The sequence below is a fragment of the Artemia franciscana genome, chromosome 10 (genome assembly GCF_032884065.1).
Source record: "Artemia franciscana chromosome 10, ASM3288406v1, whole genome shotgun sequence".
NCBI classification, from domain to species: Eukaryota; Metazoa; Arthropoda; class Branchiopoda; order Anostraca; family Artemiidae; genus Artemia; species Artemia franciscana.
Window position 1 is genome coordinate 20,967,354 of NC_088872.1, and position 22,766 is coordinate 20,990,119.

Genomic DNA, 22,766 nt, shown 5'->3' on the forward strand with positions numbered 1-22,766 from the left:
GCGTAAAAAAAAAAAAAAAAAAGGAGACTTTAATATGGTAGGTTAAAAGCAGTCGCAACTCAACGATGAAAAATATCAAAATGAGAAAGGAAGGGTAAAAAATAGAGAAGAAATAATCCGAAGTATGGCCTTACCCCATGAGAAAACTATAGTTAACATCCTGTTTATTGGTTATGATTTTTTCAATACTGGTAGTCCAAGAAAAATGTTCTTGAACCATCCAAAACCCAGCAGAGGTCTCACCTGAAAGCCCAGTACTTAGCTCTTGAGAAGAGAAAAGAGGAAAATACACATAACATGCTTTAGTTCCCTTGAAAATAGGAACATCCCAGCAAAAGAAAAGGAAGTCAAGTATTTACCTTTCAGCTTGACTTTTTGTAGGAGGTTCAGAAGGTTGGCTTGCACTGGATGAGTGACTTAATCTATCTTCTATAGATGGTTTCTTCCGAGAGGACACCTGTCCTTGAGAAGGAGATAGTTGCAGGTTGGCTATAGATGCGGCATAAGACTGGACAACTCTTTCTTGGATGGCTTTTAAGGCTATGAAACAAATAGGACGTAAGAAAGACAAAGTAAACTTTTCAACTCAATCGACTCGACAATTAAATCAAAATGGTAAAATTATAGTGTCATTTTTTTCAAGTTTCCTAATTATTCAATGCGTGAATAGTTAGGTTCCAAGACAGCCACATATAATCGAATTAATTTCACTTTATTCATAGGAGTATTTGAAAACGAAAGATACATTTTACAGAAGAAAAACATTGATAATCGAATTAATTTTACTTTATTCATAGGACAGTATTTGAAAAGGAGATACCTTTTACAGAAGAAAAACATTGAACCACAAACCAAGCATGGGTTAAACCACTCGCAAAGCCAATTCTGACAGAGCCCTCATAAAAAACACGCAAGACAGTTTATTGGAAATTCATAGGAGTATAACAGTGCTGATGCCAGATAAAGACCCCAACTTTAAAATACAGCCCATGTGTATGTTGTCACTGCTTTGATATGATTCTATCTTCCATTAAATAAACTCAAATATAAAGTTTTGACGCATGAAGTGCTGTAAAATTTGGGGATTCAGAAAATTCTGACTTTAACCAAGTACCTTTTTCAGTGTGAAAAGGACAGTCTCTTTATATGGCTTTGAGATTGTGGCCTTCAAATTAATTGTATGTAATTTGCTGTATGTGGACATTAATTTACAAACTGATTATTAACCAGCGTATCTGAATTAATCACTTTTAACATTAACAGCGGAATAGTCTTTACATTATTATCATCCTTTTTACGATATTCTCTCCGTTTGAAAATTCTCACGACTGGGCCATTTCTTGTTCTCTAGAATGATGAGCACCCATATAAATGGAAACGAAATCTGTCCTAATAAAACCAAGATGACCTAGGCAGAGTTCCTATGCACTACAGAGTTGTTTTTGATTTTTGCTGTACAGGAAAATCCAGCACCTTAGCACGAAAATACGCCTCAGTTTCTTCAAACCTGGCTACTTGTGCCGCCAATGAAGGACAATAGGGACATTTTGCCTGTCGAATCAATCTTTGAGTCTATTTATTTCAAGACAAAAATATAATTCTCGGTTATAAACCGAAGTATTTTCCTGATTCACACAGAATAAACAAAAATACAAAAAAGAGATAAAGTTAATTCCAATAGAAACACAAACATTATCATAACATCAGATAATACCAGTTACAACAATTTTGTTCTTTTACATACTGTTACTTTTGATGCCACAGATGTTGCTAATTAATTAACTGCTAATCATAGCCACTGATGGTGCTTATTAGACTAAAAGATGCTACAAGTAAAGTTTTAATACAAAAAGAATGGGTTTAAGCAAAGGGGACAACACGTTGACGATTTTCACCTTTAGATTACCACTTGAGAAGTGTCTGATTTATCAGACCCCTTTTGTCGTAAGCACTGATTATGACTGAACGAGTTTCATTCAGCTTTGCTTTTCTTACAAAGGTTGCCCTCATCCAAATATGTTTGGGACATATTAGTATGTCCCAATGGGACATATCAGTATGAATTTAGTATCTGAACTAAAAGGAACTAGCTTGTGAACCTAATCGGATTACTTTTTGTACTGTATTGTGATTGCGCAATTAACTTGCGGACTTAATTGTGAGGGATTGCTCACTTCATACACAGTGAGTTATTATTAGTGTATAATTGAATATATTGGTGTTATCGCTGATTAAAAACTGTGATTAAGTTTGTGAATCTGCAGTATCTCGTCGGAATAAATGACGGGGAAAAAGCCCCTAAGGCTACCACCCGAGAAGGATACTCCCACTGAAACCCTTAGCCGGTCGCCATTCCAACCTACCTATAAAACTCTTCCTAGAACCCCCCCAACTACGCGATCCAAAACTGTTAGCCACTTGTCAGGAATTCAGGCCTTAGCCGAAACTAACTCTAATGAAAGAGGTGAGACGCCTGGCAAAAAGAGGAAAAAGGATGAAACTCGTTCACCAACGATAGTGCAACCCCTCTCTTCAAGTGTCCCAGAAACAAGTGCTAACGATCGCCCCAATTATTATACTGTCTCAATCAAGAAAACCAATGGCCAACCCTTTTCAAAAGATCGAATAATGCAAATTAGGAAAGCTGTCTTTCTGATCACCAAGGTGAATTTTGAACTTGTTTTCAAGCAGGACGAGTCTATTGATATTTACTTTACGTCTTCTCAGGCGGCAGACCATGTCCTGTCAAAATCCAAAGAAATAATTCTTGATGGCTCAAAAATTTTAGCCACAAAAAAAGATGTGGAAAAGTTACACAAGTATGTGCTGTATGGTGTTGATACCAGTGTAAAAGTGGAGGAAATACAAACTGAACTAATAGATTCTTCAGGTCTTCTCATCAATCCTTCAACTGCTATAAGGCTAAGTTTAAACAAAGAAGGTTTTCTTCACCCTAGCCGTTCAATCCTCATTTGCTGCAAAGTTGAGCTAAGCGGAGAAATATTCTTGTACGGTATGTCTCTTTTTTACAAGATTTATAAGCCTAAGCCCCTACAATGCTCCACTTGTCTAGCCCACGGCCACAGCAAAAAACACTGCAAACAGTCCCATCCGTCTTGCCTTAAGTGTGGGAAAACAGGCCACGCAATTAGTGAATGCCCTGAGTCAGACCCTTTCTGCAGAAATTGTAACCGGAAGGGACACACAGCCCTCCAAAAACAATCTTGCCCAGCTCACCAAAAGCGAGTTGTAATCCTTAGAACATCTGATAAAATGAACCTACCCTACTCAGTTGTAGCTGCAAGAATCCCTTGGCAACCCACACCCCATCGGCCCAGTAGAAGCCAAGCAACAGTTGCTGTAGCAGATGCAAAGACAGTATCATTTCCAAAAGAGGCAAATAATGTTCATACTCAAGGTTCTAGTCATTCCCCCCATCCCTTACCTAAGTTTACTTCAACATCCTGCCCTCCAAAAGATTCATCTAAAAATAGCCAAGAATGGCAAAGGCTTGCAACTTATCTCACAGTCAGTCACTTAATTGAAGTTAGTAATGAAGCTGAGGAAACCAAAAATACTCTCAAGAAGAAAGCTATCACTAAACTCCTAGGTGATGACATATTAGAAACAGCTATGGCTCAATTATCCTCCATGAAAAAGGACATAGATTCCACATCAAAGCTAGTTAAGTCTGTAGACTCAACTGCAAGGTTTTCTTCACCCTAGCCGTTCAATCCTCATTTGCTGCAAAGTTGAGCTAAGCGGAGAAATATTCTTGTACGGTATGTCTCTTTTTTACAAGATTTATAAGCCTAAGCCCCTACAATGCTCCACTTGTCTAGCCCACGGCCACAGCAAAAAACACTGCAAACAGTCCCATCCGTCTTGCCTTAAGTGTGGGAAAACAGGCCACGCAATTAGTGAATGCCCTGAGTCAGACCCTTTCTGCAGAAATTGTAACCGGAAGGGACACACAGCCCTCCAAAAACAATCTTGCCCAGCTCACCAAAAGCGAGTTGTAATCCTTAGAACATCTGATAAAATGAACCTACCCTACTCAGTTGTAGCTGCAAGAATCCCTTGGCAACCCACACCCCATCGGCCCAGTAGAAGCCAAGCAACAGTTGCTGTAGCAGATGCAAAGACAGTATCATTTCCAAAAGAGGCAAATAATGTTCATACTCAAGGTTCTAGTCATTCCCCCCATCCCTTACCTAAGTTTACTTCAACATCCTGCCCTCCAAAAGATTCATCTAAAAATAGCCAAGAATGGCAAAGGCTTGCAACTTATCTCACAGTCAGTCACTTAATTGAAGTTAGTAATGAAGCTGAGGAAACCAAAAATACTCTCAAGAAGAAAGCTATCACTAAACTCCTAGGTGATGACATATTAGAAACAGCTATGGCTCAATTATCCTCCATGAAAAAGGACATAGATTCCACATCAAAGCTAGTTAAGTCTGTAGACTCAACTGCAAATCAAATCAATGCAGGCTCTGAAATTGCCACAACCCCCAAGACGGTAATCGATGCCACTGCCCTAGTCAAAGGCAAGAAATCTAAGAAAAAAACGGCAAACTTTCCATCCCAGTCCAAAATTACCACCAATGATATTTCGTCGGCTGAAGAAGATTTCCAATATTCTAATCAAGGAGATGATGAAACTCAGACCACAATGGATGTTTAAATGTGCACCGTACAAGATTTTACGTTTCTCACGAATTTATCACTGTGTAATAATGTTGTTTTTAACTATTACGATGACCAAAATAATTTGCCCACCAGCCCCTTAGCTAGCCCCGATAGCCCTTTAAATCAAATTAACTGTGAATATCTCGACACTTTTGATTTTGTAAAAAATGTGAAACCTAAGCTAATGGAAGAGACCAAACTTAATGTAATTTGCTTTAACATCAGAAGTATACGGGATAAGTGGGCTAATTTTAAAGACTTAGTTTTAATTAATGGTTACTGCCCTTTCGACGTAATTGGAATAACGGAAACATGGCTTTCAGAAATTGATGATAAGAATGAATTTTCCCTCCCTGGTTTTCAAGCTATTCATATTGAAAGAAAATTAACCAAGTCCTCTGGCGGCATTTCTCTTTACATCCGGTCAAGTCTGAAATTCACCAGGCTATTAGACTGTGAATCCTTATTCTCGCAACCTATAAATAATAGATGCATTTATTCAATAATCGTAGACATAAGTGTTGACGAGAATTCTCTTATTTTTTCATTATTTTATAAGCCCCCCTCATTTCCGACCCCTTTCTTTTGTAACCTATTTGATGATTTTTCTAGTTTTATTAATTTACCACAAAAGAAGGCAATAGTTTTTGGGGACTTCAATTGTAATTTACTAAATGTTAGCAATAATAATGATTGTGATACCTTTTTTGAAACATTCACCTCAAGTGGTCTTCTTCCCACAATCCTTTTTCCTACTAGAGTTGATCCTGTGAGGTCTACAGCTACTGTAATTGACAACATTTTTGTATCCACTTCCCTGGGAAACCACCTGTCCTCCAAAATAATATTTTCTGACCTGTCAGATCACTTTCCAATCTATCTCTCGCTACCCTCCCTACCAACTACTCAGCCCTCTAGAACTAAAACCCCTACGTATAATAGAATATATAATACTGTGAATATGAACAGGTTCACGGATCGTTTGAAATCCTTTGACTGGTCCAAGGTTTTGGATTGTCAGGATGTTAATTCAGCCACAAATGGTTTTACACAAGGACTGAGTGATCTTATCAGTTCAACCTTTCCAGTTCGTAAATCAAACCGAAAAACTAGCCATATACGCCCCTGGATGTCAAATAGCCTGATAATCTCTTCATATCGAAAAAATGACCTATATAAGTTAGCTTGCAAAACCAGTAACGTTATTGACCTGACTAATTATAAAAAATACAAAAATTTATATACCAAACTTGTCCGGGAAGCAAAAAAAAATTATTATTATTCGAAAATCTCTCATTGCAAAGGGAACTTGCAAAAAATTTGGTCAACAATAAATGAAATTCTTTCAAAAAAAAGAAGTTCAAGATCTGTACCTCTTAACCTTAAGGACATCAGTGGCAGATTAATTGACCCAAGTTCAGTACCGGATGCTTTTAATAATTATTTCACTAATATTCCAAATGCTAACTCCTGTTCCTTCTCCCAGTCAGTTCAACCTAGCAAGAATCCTGGATCTATGTTTTTCTCTCCAACTGATCGTAAAGAGGTGCTTCAAGTTATCAATTGTCTCTCTAATAGTAGTACACCTGACTTCTTTGGCATAAGTAATAAGCTTCTTATGACCGTATCTTCCTATGTTTGTGAACCCATTGTGCACATAGCAAACCTGTCTATGACCAATGGAGTCTTCCCAGAAATATTTAAATCAGCAATTGTTATCCCGATTCATAAAAAAGGCGATCCGTCTGAGATAAGTAATTATCGTCCAATCTCACTTCTCCCAGTTATATCTAAAGTGCTCGAGAGAATTATATTCCGACGTCTTTCTCCCTTTTTATTTGGGATTCATTCTTTAGATTCGTTGATTTCTCCTCATCAATATGGCTTCCGTTCCAAATTTTCAACTGCTCATGCACTAATAGACGCCACACAGTTTATACGTTCCCAACTTGACCTTAAAAATACTGTATTGGGCTTATTTTTGGACTTTTATAAGGCCTTTGATATGGTTGATCACAGTGTTCTATTAAGTAAACTCAACAACTTAGGGATTCGTGGAGTTCCTTTCTCATGGTTTGGCTCTTATCTCTCTGGTAGAGTACAGAGTGTGAGTCTGGGCGGGTTGACTTCACATCCCCTACCTGTCCGAAGGGGCGTCCCACAAGGCTCTGTTCTTGGTCCAATACTTTTTCTCCTTTATATTAATGATTTGGTTACGGACCTGGGTCCATCAGTGCACCCAGTACTTTTCGCTGACGATAGCAACTTTTTCATCACCGGTCCTAATTTACCATCCGTTGTCGCCTCTACTCAAACCCTTCTGAATAGAGTAGAGGAGTGGTGTCTAGTTAACTGCATGACCATTAACATCAAGAAAAGTCAGGTTGTATTATTTCGAACCCCTTACAAAAAAAATGAACCTCAGCAAGCACTTGGCCTAAAATATTCTACCAATCTCCTCCCACAGGTCGAAGTTGCCAAGTTTCTTGGTGTTCACATAGACTCCTCCCTATCATTTGCAACACACGTGTCCTACATCAGAGCCATAATTTTGCGACAGGTAAGTATGATTAATCGTGCGAATTATTTTCTTCCTCCCGATATCCTTGTCACCCTTTATTACTCTTTTATTTACCCATATATCTCATACTGTGGATCTGTTTGGGGCAACACTTTTCCTTCAGTTACCAATAAATTAAAATCTGCCCAAAACCGTGCCATCAAAGCAGTTTTTCGGCTGCCCCGACTATATCCCACCCAGGACTTGTACTCCGATTTTGGTATTATCCCTTTTGAACAAATCATCAAAAAATTAAATCTATACCTTGCATACTCCGCTTACCATAAAAATCTTCCTCCTCAATTATTATCTTATTTTAATATTAATAATTCTGAAGGCCTCTGTCTCCGTTCATCCAACCGTTCCTTCATTGTCCCCAAGTTTGTCTCTAGTTCCGCCCAGCGATCCCCCATTTATAAATCTATACTTCAATGGAATATAATACCCTCCAGTGTCGAGCTATCCACAAGTTTTCGCACGCTGTATAGCAATGTACTAAAATTTTGATATTATAACTCTCTAAATTCTTATTCAATTTGCTTTAGTTACTCATGTTTTCTCTTTTTTTTTTTTTTTTTTTTTTTTTTTTTTTTTTTTTTTTTTTTTTTCTCTTCTTCATTTTCAATTTTTTGTGGTTATGGTCCTCAACAAGTTCGCTTCCAGGATCTTTATTATTATTGGTGTTATATTGTAGTTTTATTTGAATAAATTGAATTGAATTGACATAGCCAAAATATGATAAACAAAAGAACAGCTAACAGGATAACTCGGTAGGACTAAGTTTCGGAGGAAAGGAGATAAGCCTTAGAAATAGGACTAAAATTCTAGATAGCATAAACCAAGGTAATGACGGTTGGCAAGAATATATTTGAAACGGGGGTGCTTCAAAACGTTAAAGGAAAGTACATTATACGTTGTCAGGAGAACTTTCGAAAGACAGTCAAATAACAATGTGTGAAAAACCTGTTTTGGTCTTAGCTGTTCCATAAAAAGAAAATTAAAATAAATGGGCAATATTTTACGGAATGTAAACCCTTATTAAGCATATCCGCTATTTCACACTGGCATACTTACAAAAAAGTGCAAATACAATAATGAGAAATAAAGGCAAGATTAAATTACCTTCCTCAAAATCCGAGTTACTTAAGGTGTCTGATTGGTCAAGTCCTTCTACTGGCACAAGAGGAGGAGGAGGGGGTGGTTTGGCACATCCTGGAGGATCCATTCGAATTCCCAAGGCTGTGGCACCCTCAGGAGCTACTACCGGAATAGCTGGCGTGCCTGTAGGAGGAACACGGGGCGCAGGGGTTGGCTGTTTCGCCCCCTCAATCCCACCTCCAGGTTCTTCTGTGCCACTGGTGGCTTGCGGTGTTTGAGCCGGCGGAACCGATGCAAAGTCATTGGCAACTAAGATGGAATTTGGGTAGTCGAGAAGGAGCTGAACCACTTGCGTGTGTCCACATTTGGCCGCTTCAATAATCATGGTTGAATTATCCTAAAAGACAAAAAGGGAACTTATGAATACAATGATGAACAATAACGAAACAGAGCGAAAAGAAAGAAAAACACTTTGCTTAAGGAAATAGGTTAGAGTAATTAAATAGACAAGGAACGTAAACTGTCTATTATAACTGTCTATAAACCTCTTTTGTATTTAGGGAATCAATCAAATTCAATTTAAAAAGCTTCTACTAGTAGCTCCACAAGTAAATAATACTCAGAGCAAGATATGTCCCCTAATAACGAGTAGCTTATCCCCCTATGCTATTTACACTATAGTTGATCAATCTATTCACTACAACACGTAATTATTCAATACAATTGAACTACATATATGTAATTTTTTGTTCTTTTGTACATTCAAAGAATTATTTGGTCTCTTGGTTAATGGGTTTGAGCACAGAAAATAAATGAACTAGTTGAGTATCCACATGAAACAAAAAGAAGCAATCAATGACTTCATTTCATTGTAGGATACTTGTCTTGGCGTATCAAGGGATTCTTAATGAACATACAATAATTTGAATAAAATAGCTTTTTGCCAAAACCTAACCAAAGCTTTGAAAACATGGTCTCGTGATTTGGATTCTGAATGGCTTAAATAATGTGAAAAATCAGTCAATTTGGGAGTCATTCCTTGCTATTGAAACACAAGCTTTTCAACTTCAAATTCCCATACTTTACTGAATGGTTTAATTTAACACTACTCATTTCAGTTTATTTTCAATATCAATTGTGTAACTGGAAACGTTTCTAATTTTCTTTCTTAACATCAGTTTGGATTTTTGATCAATTTCTACTCAACAAATTGATTTATGCTTCTCAGAGCTAATTTCATCAAAAGGAATTAAATCAATTAAAGGTATTTAATCTCAATGTTCACATTGAATAGCACCTTACCTTTAGTTTGTGAAAGGGATTGGCTCCATTCAACAATAAAAGCTCCACAACATTGACATGCCCTCCCGAGCAGGCTAAAGACAATGGCGTATGGTCATTATGAGTTGTCTGCCTGTTCACGTCACCACCTCGGCTCAAAAGGAACTGAACTGTACATATATGGCCGGCACGTGCAGCTTTCATCAATGGTGTACGACCACCCTCAGATCTATGCTCCTAAAAGATAGAATATTTGTTTTTATAAAAGAGGATCTATTTGACATTATGAACTTTGAAAGACGGTACATAGATACCATAAACATTGTTCTAAGTTCAACTAGGATAACACTTCTAGGAAAGTTCTAACTGAAGCTAATTATATAAATAGGTCAAATCCAGTCCATTAAGGTCTATTGCTCCTTTCGGCTACATCAAATAAGTGCATGTTTTCATATATTCAAAACTTTGCTCCAAACAACAATCATGGGTATCAACAAGGGTTAAAAAAGAAGCTCAAATTGAAACTATTTGGTTGTTTTAAAAGGCAAGCTTAAGCCTCATTTTTTTTTAACAAAGTCAAACGTCGACTCATTTGTAATATCACCATAGATGGAAAAATTTAACTGGGGTCAGATTTTCGATACTTGAGGCATTTATTCTATCCTTCAATAATAGAAAAATCTATTTTAAATATATAACATTACTATAGATTAACAGCGAAATTTTATGGCAAAATTAGAGCGTGTCAAGAATGAAAGGAAAAGCAGACACACGCAGTAAGCCTCTATTTTTTTATGCCTATGGGCACCACTGTCAACAATTATTGCTGTGTTAGTTTGTTTATACTTTTTTTAACTAAGCAAGTAGCCAATATTGAATTTGGCCACGAAAAAACGAGATTGGCTGGAATAAATCACAAAAATTCTCATCTTGTCTGATGAGCTTTCTGAATATATTGAAATTTTAAATTAAAGAAAGCATTTAGGGAAAATACTTCCTGGCAAAATAGAATTTATTCTACTACAATACAAGAAGTATATAAATAAATTGAGGCAGAAGTTATTTTAAGAAGATTCATTCTAAATATTGTAGGTGCGGATATAAATTCGCACTCTTACGGTCTACCAATATAATTGCCCATGTCGGTAATTCTTAAGTCAATCACTTGTCTTTTGAAAACAATCGCACAACGTTATACAATGGGTGCCTGAATTCAAAGGAATATTTCCCATTAAAGTCACTGTGTTTCACATTGCTGTTGTTCTTTTCGGCCACATGGATATCTTGGGATATTTCCGCACAAAAACGATCTAGATAGGTCAGAAGTCTGAGAAAATTCGTTAAGAGCCTTAATTTTGGATTTTGCAAATGACGTCATGTACTATGTTAGTACATCATATAATAATTTTTCATGACAGCATATAAGCATTTTCTAATTTGATGTCACGCATGGCATAAATAATATTGTTGAGTTTCCAACGTATCAATTATTAATGTAATATAATGCATGCTGGAAGGCCCAAAAAACGAACACTTTTAGTTGCAGTTGCTATAAACGATGATTCTTTGGAACCAAGCCCTGAACTATCAAACGTGATAAGATGTGAAAATCGACAACCTGGACCACCAATTGCGACAACACCATTACGGACAGCTGAAGCAAAAGCCATTGCTAAATTGAAAGAAATAATCAAAATTCAAAACGTGTCAAAAACAAAAATGAAGAGCAAAGACACACACAGTTAGAAGAAAAGCGGCTGCGTGTCAAAAATGAAAAGGAAAAGCAAAGACACACGCGGTTAGAAGACATGCGACACCGAGCAAGTGAGCGAGTCAAAAATGTAAATGAAGAGCAAAGACACACGAGGTTAAAAGAAAAGCGACGGCGTGTCAAAAATGAAATGAAGAGCAAAGACACACGTGGTTATAAGACTTGCGACACCGAGCATGTGAGCAAGTCAAAAATGAAAAGCAAATACACGCGGTTAGAAACGACACCAAACATGTGAGCGGGTCAATGAAAATCAACCTGGACAGCGAGAATCAGAACGAGTCAAAATTGATAACGATAGCGATGATGATTTGGTTTGGGATTTTGACATGCACAAGCTCATCAATGCCTACCACACCTTTGAAAAAACAACAACAAAAAAACAAAGGTTCGGCGATATGTATTTCATAATGACAAAAGAGCCGAGGTAAAACGAACGAAACAAATTGAAAAATGATAGTTATGGTTATTAGGTTTTGAATTTTGACACGGATAAGGTCAGGTAAAGCAAACCGAACAAATTGAATATAATAGAGACGATTATTAGATTTTGGATTTTGACATGGACAAGGTCATCAACGCCTATCATAACTTTAAAATCCAACACTTGGACTAGATAAATCGTTGGAAGAAAAAGAAGTTTTTGTCCCGCCACCCGAACAATTAAAAGAAACAAAGGTTCGGCGATATGTCTTTCATCATGACAAAAGACAAGCCGAGGCAGAAGTTAAGGGCAAAAAAAAAAACGTATTATACACAAACACTACTTCTAATTATAAGTCCATTTGGACGTCATGGCATCAAGAAAAGGCTTTAATTGTCTGCGATGAGAAATCTATGTTATACAGATATAACACAGATTTTGAATTTATAGAGAAAATAAACAAATAACACGCCAAAAATATCGGCATCTTTGCGCATACCCGTTGAGCAAACTAGCTTGAAGACAGTCTCTTGGAAAATGGCAAATCAAATTCAGAAAGATAAAAAAGGGGAAATTGACTGAGAAAAATTTACCACGAGTATCTTTTCAGGTAACGTATAGGGCATTTGGTTGTCGAAAAGTTAATTTAACGTTCAAAGACTAGGAAACTAATACCTTATGAAATATCAATTATAAACTTTATACTAACTAATTGGTATTAACAGAGAAGGACAAAATATAAGGTACCCCTTCAGCTAATATTTTGATTATCTCCTGTAAATATTTTGGGTATGTGCAATATAACAATAACATAAAATGAAAAAATTAATATAAAACGAAGAAATTAATATTACTAGATTAATATTAAACAAAGGTAGAAAGGGAGGATTTCCAACAACAGTAGGGACTCATAAAAAAATAAATGGCTAGTCATATTTCTGTGAATAGAAAACAACAAACTAAAATGTCTATAATGACGATCAGTAAAAAAAAAGTGCTTATCATTGATAATATCCGGTTATTTGTAACTATATGACAACTACAAGATTGCTATAGCTATACGGAAACTAATAAAAATATTTTGGAAATTGATCCCTGACTATTCATCATTTTGCTTTGTTCTTTTCTTCTTCTTTTTTCAAACGCATTGGACTCTCAGATATATTTCATTCATACCACTCAATTTTGATAACCTCAGCAGTTTTTAACGAAAAAATCTTCAACTCTAATAGGAGAATTGACCTATCACTAATTTTATATGAAGATTTTATTTTAAATTGTTTACAAACGTTATCCAGAATGTGTAATGGTTTCAGAAGTCACAATAGGTACGAAGAATTAAAAACAATATTTCAGTAATTTTAAATAAAAAATAATATTAGTATTTTAAATGAAGATTTAAAAAATAAACCAAGGTAATATTTTAAAATTGACTAACCAAGTCAGCTGCATAAGAAAGTAATAGCTCAGCCACGTCTGTATGACCATTTTCACAGGCATAGGTTAAAGCAGTATCACCAGTAGCTGTCATTGTGTTAACGTTTGCACCTGCCTCAAGCAAATACCTGTAACAAAGAAACATATGATTTATTATTTGAAATGAATTACGAAACATTCAAGAATATTTTAATTTTAATTAAATCATAACAGAAAGAAAATGTTGGTTTCTGTCCACTTCGTTTTCACCAATACTCACAATTTCAGCCCTTTCAGTTCACACCTCATAGCCGTTTACCATGACCTTGTTTTAATTTATAAGCTGACTACCAGATACTTTCATTACCTAAAGCGATTTTGTGTATTGTTATTTTACCCATAATACCACAGATCAAAAACATCAAAGTTATCAAATCTGGATCACTGCTCTCTAAGTCATTATAGCCCGACGATCTGGAAAAAGTCGAATGCGGCTTTAAAGTGGACCAGATCTGCTTGAATCTAGTATAACATTGAATATACATTGTGTTCATCAGTGATTTAGTAATTTACTGAAAAAAGTCACTCAGTTATACTCTAAAACAAGAATTATTTCTGAAAAGGAAACTATTTTGAGTTTTTAACAACCAAAAACACCCCTATTGTAAACAAGCATTTATAATGGTTGCTGCACCACAGAACAAGCGAGGATGATTTGCTTTTTTTGTTGTTGCAAATCCCCTTTTATAACCTCAATCCTAAGCACTAAGAGCGAATATCCTTTTGTTTTAGGCTTGTTATCCTACAGACAACATGGAGTCAATCGACCTTAGTTTTTTTTTTTTTTTTTTTTTTTGTTAACCCCATTTTATAACCTCAATCCGAAGCACTAAGAGCGAATATCCTTCTGTTTTAGGCTTTGCTATCCTACAGACACCGTAGAATCAATCCACCTTCGTTCTTGAGACTAACATAATACGTGGGTGTAATTAAGACTCATTTTCCAAAGTCCTGGACAGTAAGTTCGGAAGATTTTTTTTTTTTCTTTTTCTTTTTTCTAATTAACTAATGGTGCTTTTAAATATTAAAGCAGTGGAAGGAGGAAGGATGGAAGGAAGCAAGCAAGCAAGGAAGGAAGGAAACAATAATGAAAGAGAAGGAAAGGATTAAAGAGATAAGACTTCTTTTCCTTTGTTAACCAGAAACAGAAGAACTAGAAGCCTATGTTTATAAGCTTAAGCCACATAATGTGGATCTTACAATGAAACTAAAATGCCAAAATGTCAAAAAAAGAAAAGACAAAAAACGAATGTAAAAAAAAAATAATGTCAGTATCTTTCCTTAAAACACATTTGAATGATTACACTGATATAGGACTGAGATTTAAGCATGATTTTCGTGCATCTTTTATGTTCAAAATTGGTAGGTTTTTTTAAATTGTCATGTCATTTAGCATAACATAAATTTTTTATGCAAAAGGTTCTAAAATCCTTTTTTCAATTGTCTACAGTCCGTATTCAGAAACTTGCAAGCTAAAGTTTTAACTACGAATATAACTAAAAGGTAACTAATGGAAAATTTACAAAGAAAATAATAGTTAAATAATAAAATTAATTATTAATAATAGTTAAATTAATAAATGGAAATGATAATTTTCTATCATGTCTAAAGCTAGGAAATAACTTGAAAGAATGCCAAGATTCTTACTTCAAGAAATTTTTTACTTTGACAACGGAAACAACCTATAATTCATATGCACAGTATTTCATTCGTCATAAAAAAACCAGTGATTTTACAGATTGAAATTTCTTTGCCTCTAAACGTCTGGACCTTGAAGAACAACTTGCTGCTTCAAATTTTTGGTGTCGCTGTTTTTCATTTTTTGCCTTAGTTTGTGTATTGACATGCTCGTTTTAGCTTAAAGCTACTGAAACAAAAACATATTCAGTTTTATAGCCTCATTTTCAAAGACATATAGAATTCTACTAGTTTCATTAAGCTTTTTGTATTCATATATTTTAAGTCCCATCATGATAATTGACCGCTTCAATAGTTATACAAGCGTTTATGTAATACACCATATTGAATATTCAATTAACCTAGTACATTAATTTATCCTCGTATCCAAAAGCAAGAGCCGTATTTCACATTTTACAAGAAAGAGAAAAAAGGTCTGTAATCTATACCTTTGAACGCTTGTTTTTTCGAAAATTTGAAAAAAAAAATCCACATAAGAATTGAAGCCTTTAGATAAATAATATAGCTTCAAATTGCCAAGTATTAATAAAAGCACGTTCTTCTTGGGCTAATATACAGAAACATTTTGATCTAGGCAAAATCGATATCCCCTACCAACTGAATACTAAATGTCCCTCTTGAATGCATCCCGGGAACACAAAACCATTTAAGAAAATATTTCGCATTTTAGTTAAACGAAATAAATCCTTTGGCTTAGGGCGTGACAAAGTTTTATCGCAAAGCTTGATTTGATGCGCCCTAGTATTTGTTTTTGTTAAGTTTAAATCAGAGCAGGAATTCACCTGATAACTTCCGATATTTGCTATTAGCTTCTAATACTTTCAGTATCTGAAGAGTAATTTATGTAATCTGAACGTGTTTCTGTAATTTAGAAGGGAAATATGAAAGGTAATAACTGAAGGGTATTTTCAGAAGCTTCCACTGAGAATTTCATCAACTCCCAAGACTAATTTTCAAAGAATCCCAAGATATTGAATAATGGTAATAATACCATTAATATATTACTAATATACGTTTCGAGGGTAACATTTACGATTGTTCTTGCCTCTGGACTATAATCTCAAGACCCTGTGAGAAATTTAAGGACTGGCAGTCTTGTCTCAAAAATAAGTTTTCAGGATTTACGAAAAACAGCCTGAAATCCCTTAAAAATGGGACCGATTGGAAAATAGTAAAACAATTCATTCATGGATAAAAACCTAAAAATCCGGGTTTGCACCCCCCCCCCTCCTTCTCAGAAGTCAACTTTGAAATAAGTATACAATTTATTCTACAATGTAAAAAAAACTCTTTGTCCACAAAACTCTTTCTTAAAAGCCCGCAATTGTCAACAACTGAAAACTGAATTTTTGCAATTGTCAACAACTGAATACTGAAGGAGGTGGAGGGCAAAATTAAGGGGGTGGGTTGAATGATAAAAAAAATTCGACATTGTAGTGTATCTTCCGTCCGTTTTAAGACTGAAGAATTTTGAGATCAATAAAAGGTTTTAAAACATATTTTTGTTTGTTTTATGTCGCGGAGTGTATTTTTCACTATATCCACTTCTTCGATACACATTTCAGAAAAGCAAATAATCTTAAAAAACAAAATGAACCTTTGATTATTTCACAAAGAGGCAAACTTTCTAAGCTTATCATTAAGGGTTGCCATTTTCTTCTTTTTGCTCTCTTTTTGGGTGGTCAAGACTTAAGAATTCTTTCAAAATTTGGTGGAGGCCCCTTGCCCTCCTTCTAAGCGAGGACTTTGAACTCCGGGCGGCTTAATTGGGTCGAGGGAAGACAAACTTGCTACTAGTTTGGACCCAAATAATTTTATCCTATAGTTTTTCCATATGATTTTAGGACCCATAAAATTTTATTAGCTTGATTTGACGACGGTTTTTACATCGATTTCAGTTCATTTAATATGTTAAATCAAATGGAGGAAAAACAAATAGGACTTACGATTCGGCAAAGTGGGGACATTTCAACAAAAGAACTGATAGTGCGTGATTGAGAATCTATAAATTGAGGCTTAACTATAAGGGTTTGTTGTCATTGATTTGAAAGGTGGAAGGCCTAATAGGAGGGAGAGGGATACCTCCACCCTCTGGATTCACCAGTCAAAAACTGATAAGGGTCAAGGGCACGATCAAAAGCTTGAGATAGAAATAATTCCATAACTTAGTTAACAGCCTGTTGTCCAATATGCTTTTACATTACCTTTCTAGCTCACTGAAATAAGTACCAGTTAAATCGAATTTTAAAACGGCAAAAAAGTGACTTAAGTGACAATTTCAAAGACAAGCTAAACTAAAATTGACAAAAAGTGATTTTTGTAACTGCAGCCGATCCCTGTCATGTGTTCGATGAGTTATACATAACACCCCTTAACCTCAAATAACCATTATGTTATTATAAATATAATTACAATAGAGTCTCATTTACATACCTGACGAGTTCAATGTGGCCCTCTTGAGCAGCTTCCATTAAAGGTGTCGAGGCTCCAAGCTCGATATCAGCTCCGGCCTTAACAAGAAAATCCACTACTTCCAAGAAACCCCCACAGGCTGCTAACGTTAAAGCTGTTTCTTGGGTTTCTTCTGTTTGGGCATTGATGTCAGCACCTAAACAGAAACGTAAGTTAGGTGTGAATTACCTTAAAATTGGCAAAGTTCTTGAGCATTTTAGCGGTATATCGAATAAAATATTACTGAGGGATTCTCTTAAGGAGAATGTTTATTGTCCATACGGGGAAAGGTAGAGGTACAATTTTTAACTGGTGCAAATTCTCCATAGGGGTACTTTCAAAGTTTGAAACGGAAACGCCAGTAAATACACAGGAAGCAAGATTTGTTGTATTTATTTGGGAATGCTCCAATCAGAACTTCTTGGTGCACATTAGCATAAATATGCATCGAAGTCTGACAAAAGCTAGTTTCACAAAGTGCGAGCTTTAGAAGTCATGAGTTAAAAGAAGTCTTTGTCGCACCAATTTTTATGTTAGACGAAACAATTTATTTAATTTTCCACTCGACAAAGAATGCACATTCCGTCTTGGAGGGGGGGGGGGTAATCTTTTTAAGGTATTTTCGGTTGAGCAGGGGACTGAAATCTTGTTAAAAAATTAATTCCCGAACATCATGTTAAACAACAAAATGAGCCCACACGACATGGAAGAAAACTAAATTTCTAAATCCAGATCCGGTAAACGAACTAATAAAAGCATTGTTTTTTTCTCACAGAGATGCATCAAATGAAGCCTAGAACAGAAATTATTTTACCGTATTACGGATATTTTCTGTTTGGTTCAAAAAAAACCTGTTTGAACAAGTTTTAACTGACAGTAAGTATATATATGGCCTCTGCTTGAATGAAACTATTACTTGTGTTTCTTATATTGCCCGGTAAAATTGTCATTTTACAGGGCATTTGAGTCAAAGTAAAATGTAGTGTAGGTTAAGAATCTGACGCAATGGATGACACTGTGGTTATTTTTGGATTAAGAGACCAAAAAAATTGGGAGTCTTTGATCAACAAAACACCAGCTTCTATAAAAAGAAACTATGGACTTCAAATTATGTAGCAATCTATTCTAAGTTCTCAGCCAACAACTTGAAAATTCTCCGTTCATAAATTTCAGTTTTTGAGAAAACTATCCCATACCTGCATTTTTCTCTAAATGAAAAAAAAGAAACAAATGTCTGAAAATCCCTTGGTGAGGTGGTCATCTGTTAGCACAAGCTGACAGACATCTAAAGTCGACATTATTACTGACAATTACACCACAAATCATTTTGTTACGAATAATATTAACCGCTGTAACAGACTGCAAAAAAGATTGCCAATTTCAATATACATTTTGTCTTTGTGCAGTCACAAATGAAATATCTCATGTAGCTTGGTGAACTTACGGTTAAACAAATCCTTATATAGCATCAGAATTTCAGGTGCCAGGTGAGGCAGAAAACACCTGGTCCTGCTGAAAGTGCATATAAATACACGTATGAAAATACCACGTCTGGAATGACAGTATGTAGTCTCTAGTCTAACTTCAACTGACAAAGACCTGACCAAGACATGCACCGAAATTTATTATTGCAGATTGATTTCAAAGACAATTTTTCTTTAAAAATTTTGTACGGAGATCCTGCATTTTTAATTTTAATAGAAGTCGGGGCGCCGTTTCTATTTTTTTTTTTTTCACCATTTTTGTGCTTTATTGTTTTTTGTTTTTTTTTTAGAAAACCGAAAAAAAAAAAAATACAGAAAATATAAAGCCGCATTTCAGTACCGTTTCTGTTTCTGATCCGCTTTGTGTCTTTTTTTACCGTTCCATTATTTCTGTTTTTCTTCCTTTTCCAAGTTTTGATTCCGAATAGCATCGTAGCGCAACCTAGTGAAATTTAATGGATTTGCGAAACTTGCCATCTGGCAAATAGCAGTGTCCTTACGTGTGCTCGCAAAAATTTGCCACTTTCAAAATTAATGCACAATTAAAACAGTCTTATCATACAAAGCAACTGAATCAGTCTAATTGGATTTCCATCTTTTGTTAGTCTAGTTACGTAGACAGCTCTCCAAAGAAACTGGGTACAGTTACTGCAGTTATGATTATTATAGTAGCTCGAAATTAAACGATCCATACTTTGACTGCAGTAGTGAGAACTCAGTAGCAAGACAAAGAGGCGCTCATAGTGAAGCATTGACGCTGGAAGCAGCAATGGTAAAAATACAAATGTAGGTTGTGACCCTTAAAATATTTTCCAAACCCCACGGTCTTTTTGAAGCTATCGGCAAGACTTAAAGTCTCGTTCCATCTATGTACACAAAGTACATGAATGTTTTATGGAACAGCAATCTTACCATAATAAAAATGTATTGTGCCCAAAATAACCACTGCGCGGCTTCTTCAACCGAAACCTTCTTGTCACTAAAATCAGAGAGCTAGAACTTTACAACAAGTGGTTCATCTGCAAGCTGTCATTGATGCTTTTCACCCGTTAAAACAGGCAATTATGATAGCTAGTGACTATATTAGTAATTTCTCAGCGTGCAAACTGTGCCGATTATCAAGCAATTACAGTGGCTTTGTCAGACTTCTTACGCTAGTATTATGGCCGATTCCATCAATGACCTAAAGGAACTATTAAATATTCAGCTCAGGAGATATTTTTTGGCCAGTTCCAAGTTTGATATGATGCTCTCACAAGAGCTGGCTTTCTGGACCCTGCAAATTATGAAAAAATAAGCCATATTGAGAGTCAACTCGTCAGTCCATCTCATCGCTTGTCCAGCAATTCATTCCGAGCAAAGAAGTACAAAGGAACTCAAAGCTCAAAACTAATTGAACCTTCTTCCCATTTCACATCGCCCCTACTAAGGCAAGGACTACCCAAAATGGATCAACAGAGACTTTAGATCAAGAAGACAGCTTGTTTGCTAAGCTTATCGACAGACTGGGCTACGGATGACCCGAGGAGCAGCAAACATTATCAGGAAAAAACAATTCTGATCCGTTCGAATTTGGGAGTCAATACTTTTATGCTTACCCAGAGTTAAGTGAAATTGCATATTACTGAGCACTTTGTGCAAAAGCAGTACTCACGAATGACTACAAAATCACTTCAAGTTCGAACATTTTTAAGTGATATATTCGATTTTAATTTGATTTTAAAACAGCAAATTTTCACTGTAGTCTTATAAACTAAAAAAAGCAGAAATATCTACTTAAACCGCCGTTTTTGAAAAAAATAAAAACAAGTTGTTTCTGTTTTTTGGCCAAAAAACAAAAAAACCAAATGAATTTCAGTTTCTGTTTCATCTTTTACTGATCCCGTTTAAGGCAAAAAAAAGAAAAAAAAAAAAAAAAAAAACGGTACCGACCCCAAACTGCTAACGGTGAATTATTGAGTATTGCTAACAATAACAAATGCAGAAACCATATTGGTAAATGCAATTTTCCGCCTCACCTTGATTTAGTAGAAGAGCCACCATTTCCTCATGTCCTTCCCTTGCCGCCTCCATGAGTGGTGTGTAGCCTTCATCATTGACTTCTTCTATGTTGGCTCCTCTTTCTAATAAAAGCATGGCCAATTCCACATGTCCACCACATGCAGCTAATGTCAATGGTGACTCAAAACTATCAGCTGGCATATTTACCTAAAATTAAACTTAAATAATGAAACATAAATACCCCACAGTCCACAGAAAACGTGTAAATCAATTCTTTTTCCTCGATCCTTATTAATTCTATTGACAGCAAAAAACACTCAAGGCAGCTCATCTTTATATTAACTTTATAAAAGCTCCCAAAACAGCATTGGCTTTAACAGAAGATTATGAGTGATCCCTTAAAAAACTTTATACTAAAAATGAGGCTGCTAAAAATCTCTAAAACTAGCTCCTTTCTGACACCGACCGAACTATTCAAAAATAATAACATAAAGAAAGACAATTACACCAGATCACAGTTTATTTCAAGAAATAATTCTCTGCATCTTCTAATTTTACCGACTAGAGCATGATTACATAACTATATTTGCTGGATAACGGAGACGCGGTCTTCCAATGGATGTAACGCCCAGATAAGTAGCTATAATTTTCTCGTGAAGAGTAGGAGAAACAATTAGATATACGAAGACTCCCAGACTACCGACTACGAACTGTTGTGGTTAATGCTGAGACTAAAGTTCTTCTCTGTAAGGTTTCCTCGATCGCAGTTGGAGTACTCTATTTTCCGCCACGGTCGAGTTACAGGCGGGAGTAGCCCATCTACAAGCATGTTTAGATGAGATTAAAATGAAAACCCACAGTTCCGTGGTTCTTAAGGGTGACTTCAACTATCTACTACCAAGCTGGATTGAACAATCGCTAAGCTTGAAACGAGTTGTTCGTGAAAAGACAACTCAAAAGTCTGCCATCGATCTAATCTTCTTAGATATTTCCGATTTCTATAGTGATCCAGTAACGCTGCCGAGTCTTGGTAAAAGTACACACTTCTGTGTGCACTGGTGCCCCAGTGAGAAAAAGAGAATACGAACCAAGTAAACTTTTAAAAGGAGACCTCTGACTGAGTCTGGAAAAGAGCTATTCGTTAAATGAACTATTTCGAAAAACTGGAAAAGTCTGTACGAGAATAGCGATATCAACGAGATGTATAGAATATTTTCCACTTAAATATGGATAGCATATGATGTATATTTTCCAGAAAAGATAGTGCCTGAAAAGGCTGATACGCAAACGCAAGAGGCCCAATAGAAGGGGAAGATGGGTAAAGCTTCCAAGCTGAGAAATCAAGTGGTCTATGAATGTAGGTTGGCTGAAAAGTCCTACGGTTCGAAAATGATCGAGCTCATGACCACAAACTCAGCCGGTTAAATAAAGGAATACAGCTTCTCACCGGCTCCTCTATAAGCCAAAGTGTAAGTGTATACGACGAAGCTGGGAATAAGCTCGACGCAAAACTATTAATAAATAATTTGCTAGTATTTGCAGAAGCAATCCACCGATTTCCAGTGTTCCCTCCTTGCCTGTTCCACTGTAATTTTCTCACGAAGTTGCAAAGGTTCTTGAGACCCTAGATCCCAATAAGGTAACTTACCCTGGAGACATTCCAGCAACCGTGTATAAAGAAAACACAGCCTTTCTAGTTGAACCTCTGACTGCATTTTTAGACCAGTGTCTGTTGAGTGGTATCTTACCGGATTATTCAAAAAAGCTTCGAATCCAAAAGGGATGAGTAACCTATGACCAATATCTTTAACCACTACTGTATCTAAAGTT

The 22,766-nt window shown here is 35.9% G+C and overlaps 1 protein-coding gene across 1 annotated transcript in view; it reads right to left on the minus strand.

Annotated features, from left to right (window-relative positions):
- The window catches only part of LOC136031904 (ankyrin repeat domain-containing protein 17-like), a 99,037-nt gene that overhangs the window by 50,297 nt on the left and 25,974 nt on the right, over positions 1 to 22,766 (minus strand). Inside the window, 6 exon segments of the mRNA XM_065711894.1 lie at positions 360 to 540; positions 8,375 to 8,747; positions 9,653 to 9,868; positions 13,265 to 13,391; positions 17,434 to 17,608; positions 20,954 to 21,143. Coding sequence (XP_065567966.1) covers positions 360 to 540; positions 8,375 to 8,747; positions 9,653 to 9,868; positions 13,265 to 13,391; positions 17,434 to 17,608; positions 20,954 to 21,143 — 1,262 coding nt within the window.